At 45.4% G+C, this 6,607-nt stretch overlaps 1 protein-coding gene across 1 annotated transcript; it reads right to left on the bottom strand.

Moving 5' to 3' along the window:
* Positions 1–663: 663 nt before the first annotated feature.
* On the bottom strand, positions 664–4,828 carry LOC101776823 (IQ domain-containing protein IQM3). The gene is made up of 10 exons (XM_022828337.1): positions 4,812–4,828; positions 4,443–4,716; positions 4,007–4,121; positions 3,835–3,900; positions 3,464–3,552; positions 3,153–3,240; positions 2,459–2,605; positions 2,247–2,339; positions 1,592–1,693; positions 664–1,481 (listed from the first exon to the last, which is right to left on the bottom strand). Exons 2-10 carry the CDS (start codon positions 4,646–4,648, stop codon positions 981–983), a joined length of 1,407 nt encoding a protein of 468 aa, XP_022684072.1. The 5' UTR covers positions 4,649–4,716; positions 4,812–4,828; the 3' UTR covers positions 664–980.
* Positions 4,829–6,607: the final 1,779 nt, after the last annotated feature.

Consider the following 6,607-nt stretch of genomic DNA (forward strand, 5'->3'; position numbering starts at 1 on the left):
AACTAGCCAACTACCATGGCATTCATATACCAGTTGAACTTATGCAGAAGAACAGTATTTGTATTTGTATTTGTATTCTTACCCAAAAACAAATGGAAAAGGAATTGGAAGCAGGCCCTTAAGAAGAGAGCACCATGGCGGCCAGATGTTTGTGAAGAAGGAGCAGCGAGAGATGCGTCCATGGCGGGGGACGGAGCACCGCCGTCGTCCTGCGCATCGGCCACGTCCCGCACCACCGGCGTCCTGCGTGGTGCCGGCCCCATCCCGCGCTTCCCATCCTGCACGCCGCCGGCTGGCGCCCGACCTCATGGTCCGCATCGACAGGTGCAGGTCACAATTTGATCTGTATTGAGATTTAGCAAAACATGCCGTACTAGCTAGCCAGCTAGGCCAGGGAGAATCAAGCAAGGCCTCGCGGGCCGTGAGCGAGCAGACGTGCTCCTTCGGTGATTCGGTCCCGAGGAAGAAGATAAGCTCAGAAAAAAAAAGGAAAAAATAGGTACTACAGAGGATGACATGTGGGCCTACGAGGTAGGGGCAAAACGTTTTTGGAGCTGGTGATACTCTTATAAGCCAAACACCCCATCTACACAGCTCCAGCTTTAGGCAGAGCTATCTCCAGCTGGAGTTGTAGAGTGGAGCAGCAAAACCTAGAGTTGGAGCTATGCCAAACAATACCTAAATTGGTGCTCATCTCCTCCAAGCTGTTCGGGCTGTGATATGTAAGAGATTCTGCACAGAAACTATTTCTGCAATAGTTACAGTCCACATTCCACAACTAGGCACACTCGTAAAACTTTGCAGTGTGCTACATGCCTACATCTGACTGTAACCACAGAACAGGGGAGCAGCAGCAAGAACAAACCAAGTATCTGATCAGCTTTGCAGTGTAGAAAATGACAAGGCTGGATTACAGTAATCAGACAGCTGAACCGCTTGGGGCTTCATGCTAGTTGCGTGACATAAGCTCCTCTGAGCTTCTAACTTGGCTGGGGCAGGGAGGCCTGCATTGGCGCGAGCAGGGATGTCGGTGAGGTGGCCTCAGTGGGTGACAAACATGAAGGTAGTCTCCTTAAAGCTGAGGGAGTTGATGCCCTTGGCGATAGGTCCACCATTTCCAGAGCCTGCATTCTGAGCTCCATTGGGTAGTCCTTGACACATCCAATTCTTGGACCAGCCCCAGTGCTCCATTTGAGGGACAGCCTGTGGCCAAGCTGATAGGACTTGGACTCGCCCTTTGATTTCATCCTCTCAAGAATTGCCTTCTGCGGGACACCGGTGGCTCTGGGGCTTTGAAGACCACCTGACAAGGTTCTTTGGTAGGTTGGTTTGGCTTGTTCTGCAGTAGCGTTCTCGCCTTCATCGCATTCAGTCATGCTTGGAATGGAGATCACTTCTGATCCCATGGATTCAGCAGTAAGGTTCTGTGAACCATCACGCACTGGATCTTCATTGTAGTCTTCTCTGATGGATGAGCGCACCTGAAAGGCCAAAAGCAAGCACACGAAATGAATTCATATGCAATCATAAAAAAAATCTGCAATTTGGTGAGACAAGCATATTTTAGCTTGTGAATAGTTAAACGACTTACCTCAACTTCTTTGAGATCAACTCCATTCTCTTCAAGGAAGTTCATGAAATTGCTGAGGTTCTCTGCGCTTGGTTTGTAGTGACCACTATAGGCCCAGATGGACTTCATCAGAAAAGAAGAGAACAAATTAGCAGAATGCAACCAATGAGAAAGTACATGAACAAGACGTAACCAAAGTATACACATTATCCAGATGATAGAACGATGAAATACATTCATAACATGCTCTTGAAAGATAAGCGAAATAATAAAATGATGAAAGAGCCCATTAACTTGCAGTTGCTGGATCAAGATAAATAGACATTATATTTACATGTGTACTAGACAGATATAGATTCAGAATGTACAGTTCCACACTACATTACCTCCAAAAGTCGCGGGAAAATATTTAATGAATATATACCTGTTTATATTTTGTATATGTCCTCCAAAAAAGATTTTATTAATGTTTATTAATGGTAGCATATGGAACAGAAAATAATGATTGGACGGACCATGCACATTGAATAATTCATCAATTCCAGGACACCGATAGAACTTTTTGGTCAGAGGTGCTGAATTAAAGGATAGGCGATAGCACATGCAGGAATTTAAATAAAATAAAATACTGTGATCACATCCAAACATTTAATAGGGTATGGTTGCTCAAAGATACCTTGATAATTCCATTTTCTGCTGTAAATCTTCCAGCAGCTATGGTAGTGCCTCCTGCTAAAAAGCTGGAATGCTGGAATACACCTCTCTCTTTCTGGATGGATAGAAAAAGATTTAGCGGTGCTAAACATAATGTAACAAAATAAGACATAAGATATATTATTGTTCAGCAGAAATGCAAGTGCAAAGACCTTGTAAGAGTAGAAAAGTTACCTTCCCAGCATAGAGTCTTTTTGCTGTGCTCATAACAAAAATCCATTTAGTCCCTTTAGGATCCTGGCTTGTATCAAGTGGTTGTCCAGACTGTTTATGGATAATCTTTCCCTCATTAATTATGTATTCATAGTTCTCACGCTCTTGCTGCAAGACATTGGGTAATTGTTAGAGCTCGGAGCCATGTGGGAGGTTTCGCAGCAAGAAAATGATGAGTTTGTTAAAACAAATTCCTTTTGCTGTGCTTGAACATGTATAGTATTTAAAAATCAATGGTACTTCTGTTAATGGTCATGATTCATGGTTTAAGTGAATAATAGTATGGATAGAAGCAGGAATATGCTGGTCTCTATTCATGTTTGGAATGATAATTCAGGCCTGAGGCCACGTCGAATGCAGTTCATATATGCAGCAAACTGACTGATAGTAATAGCAATAATGTTCAATATGTGTTTCGATTTGAGAAAATATTTATTACTAGTCAAACTTGAGGGAAAATGATGTTGTAGTACAAAGATAGTAGCATATAATTTTCTTAAAAAAAGATGAATCGCAAAAAGTTTCACGAGACCAACACGAATTCTGTGGGTGAAGGTAGCCAAGCAATCAACAGCTCTTCACATATGCTTTGAGGGAAAGATATATGGCACAAGTTCTAGATAAAGATAGGCAGCCATTGCAGAGCATTTCTTACCGGACCAAGATACTTAATGCATTGCTTCTTTAGCTTTGCTCTTGGACATTCTGGAAGGTCTAGATCCTTTCCCTCTCCAACATCAAGCCTATATATAACAAAAACTCACTTAAATTGTCATGCAATAAAACTAATAACTAGGATTTCTGGTATTAACAGAGATTCAACCCACAGGCCACAACTAAAATATCTGGTATGAGCAGGCACTCAAATATGTTCATCTCTCTCCCATGTGCTATGCAGATTGCCCTACTTTGTTCAAACAAGATAATCTGCAAATGTAACTATGCAAATTGCAGCAAAGTTCTTACCAGTAGAAGAAGGGCTGCCCGGCCTGGCTTTGACACCAGACATCGTAGTAGAAGTGCAGATTGTGCCCATATCTATGCCGCGGGTCAATCTATACAAGAAGAGATGAATATTGCTATAAGGCATTGCATCAGAGTGTTGGAAACAATAGTCTATCACTCTATGAGGAGATGGGCATGACTTGTATGACGTCAATGGTGGGCCTTTTTATGATCAATGTTCACACATGACAAACTCTTAGGTCGAATGATACAGAAAGTAGCCTAGCCTCTTTTCAGTTTTCACACACATGAAAGCACATCACCAAATCTAGAGCAAATAATACTAAATTGACAAACAGTACTCTAGTGGGATTTGTACGATTTGTACTCACAGCCTCGATCCAGTGCTGGAAAGCCAGCTTGAGAGCCTTGCCGTCTCTGGATAAACCCTGACCCACCTGTTGCAAGCAAGCAACATGAGCAACAGAGGGGGAAAGAAACGTTTTCTGGTGAAGAAGAATGAGGGACTTTTCTGTTTTCTATCTCAGGCAGTAATTGGGGCACCTTGGATGCATTGAGACTGACGCGGTTCCAGCGCGAGGCGGCGGTCTCCGGCTTGGGTTCGTCGAAGAAGGAGACGGTGCTGTGGCTGAGGCGCGCGAAGTCCAGCGCTTGCCACCTTCATTGATTGATCCGAAACAAAAAAAAAACTCTTTAGTTTTAGTTAAAACTCCCCCCGAAACCAAGCCTCAGTTAGAATTGATTTGGACACCCGTTACCATCAACAAGAACCAAATTAGGCATTTTATTGGGACACCAAAATCTCCAAGAAAGGAGGCACCTTTTCATGGAACAGTACATCAAGAACAAGAGGGGGGGAAATTGTACTAACAAGGGAGGTTTTTTCGAGAAAGGGACCGCTCTCCTACACCAAATTAAACGGCAAGAAATCGTAGAGGCAAGAGTTTCCAAGGGAAGGATCTGAGAAAAAGAAGAATACCAGAGCTCCTCGACGACGACGGCGGAGTCGGCGAGCTTCCGGCGGGTCCGGTAGCTGCGGTAGACCTTCTGCAGCTTGGTGGCGGCGCCATTCTCGCCGCCACTTCCCTCCACCGGCGGGGGAGACTCCAGCTTATCCGGGTCGAACCTCGGAGAAGCCGAGAAATCCATCCCCGCCACCGTAGGCGCCGCCGCCTCCACCTCCATTTGTTTTCAGGTTTTAGGAGAAGCACTCACTTGGAAGGAGCAATCAGTTGGTTGCGCTTGCGCGGTGTCTGCAGAGGAGCAGAGCAGGTGGGAAATTATCTGGGTTAACACGCGAAACGAGGGAATAATTAAAGACGTTTAATCTGGAGGATCGAGAGAGAACGGAGACGATGCATCTCATTCGCGGGTGGTACGGGCAGCACTGCCCAGATACGACGGCGACGACGAGTCAAGTCGTTGGCGCCACCTACCTCCCCTTGGTCCCTGTCCTGTTCCATGGCGGGGCGGGTGGCGCCATTACTCTGCGCGCGGCTGGCCCACATGTCATTGAATAATTAGCGAGTGTGGAGGTCTACTGCCTGCTATGCTAATGGAAGACCGGCTCAGAGTCGGGCACGCGGTTGTTCGTGGCCGTTGGTGGGGGCTGACTCGACGACGGGCTCAGTCGCGCGCCGGACATTCGTGGTGCGGCGGTGCCTTGGCCGGCCGGTCGCCATCGTGGTCGTCGACGGACCACGCACCGTGCTGCGCGGTGGCTCGTCTCACTGCACTTGTGTGAACTGAATCGATCGCCCCAGTCGCTGTTGCTGTTGCACCCAGAATCTTGTGCTAGCGCTGAACACCTCGCATCCAACGTCAAACATGTTGGCTCCTCCATGTGTTTTGTCCATTGTGCATCACGGTCGTCAAGTTTGACACGCACTGAAACGATGACAGACACGGAGTGCACCTACTCCGTGCACAGCAAAACTATACTAGTACTATACCGGCAGGAGCGAGAGACGCTACGCCTAAAGCAGCGGTTACATCTGCAGAGGCCGTTCAGGATAGGCACGAAGACTGCCATCGGTCGATACAGTTGACTGCAAGAAGTCGAGCTGCAAACCGATGCCGATGGCAAGCCAAACTATAAACATCGGAATCGCATCACGGCGTGCGAATAAAGAACGGTTCCGCCACGTTTTCAATTCCATCACGGTGGGCCGTGCAAAAACTGCAGTTGGGGGGTTTGACGCTAGCGTCTACTAAAACAAAGTCGTACCTGCTCCCGGGAGGATTGGTCGATCAGTCCAAGCTGCCAACGGGACGACACAGATCTTATTATATGTTTCCGCTCATGCAGACGACACAGATCTTATTATATGTTTCCGCTCATGCAGACGCCAACATAGGGGTGTTTGATACGAGACGCTAAACTTTAGCAGTGTCACATGGGATGTTCGGATGCTAAGTAGGAGGACTAAATATGAGCTAATTATAAAACTAATTGCAGAATCCCTTTGTTAATTTGCGAGACGAATCTATTAAGCCTAATTAGTCCATCATTAGCAAATGGTTACTGTAGCACCACATTGTCAAATCATAGACTAATTAGGCTTAATAGATTTGTCTCACGAATTAGACTCCATCTGTGTAATTAGTTTTATAATTAGCATATATTTAATATTTCTAATTAGCATCAAATATCCGATGTGACATGTGCTAAAATTTAGGAGTGGTATCAAACGGAGCCTCACATGCGCTTGACCATACAACATCCCCGTTCTCTGGCGCCTGCTTTCTGTCCATGCCAGAAATTAAAGCACCATTATTTAGCACCACCACAGTCCTTAATCTTCGTCTGATATTATTAGATCTAGCTATCTTTCCTGGCAGGGACCGGTATATTATTGGCAATCCATCCAGAATCTAAAGTATCTCAAGCTAATCTAATGGGCGTTCATTGGGGTTGGCCGGTTTGGGACCAACGAGCCACATTCCTCCGGCAACTTTCATTTATTGGACTGTATTTTAATAGCTAAGCTAGTGCATTTGAATTGTCGATATTTTAAAAATATAAGATATATATGTTTATTTTATATCTCTTATAATCAAGAACAATGCTGTGTACAGACTGAAGAGCATTTGTACGTGGATGCACGCACGGTTTGTGCCGAAACCAGGATAAGATCATTAGCA

The sequence above is a fragment of the Setaria italica genome, chromosome VII (genome assembly GCF_000263155.2).
Source record: "Setaria italica strain Yugu1 chromosome VII, Setaria_italica_v2.0, whole genome shotgun sequence".
Taxonomy (NCBI): Eukaryota; Viridiplantae; Streptophyta; class Magnoliopsida; order Poales; family Poaceae; genus Setaria; species Setaria italica.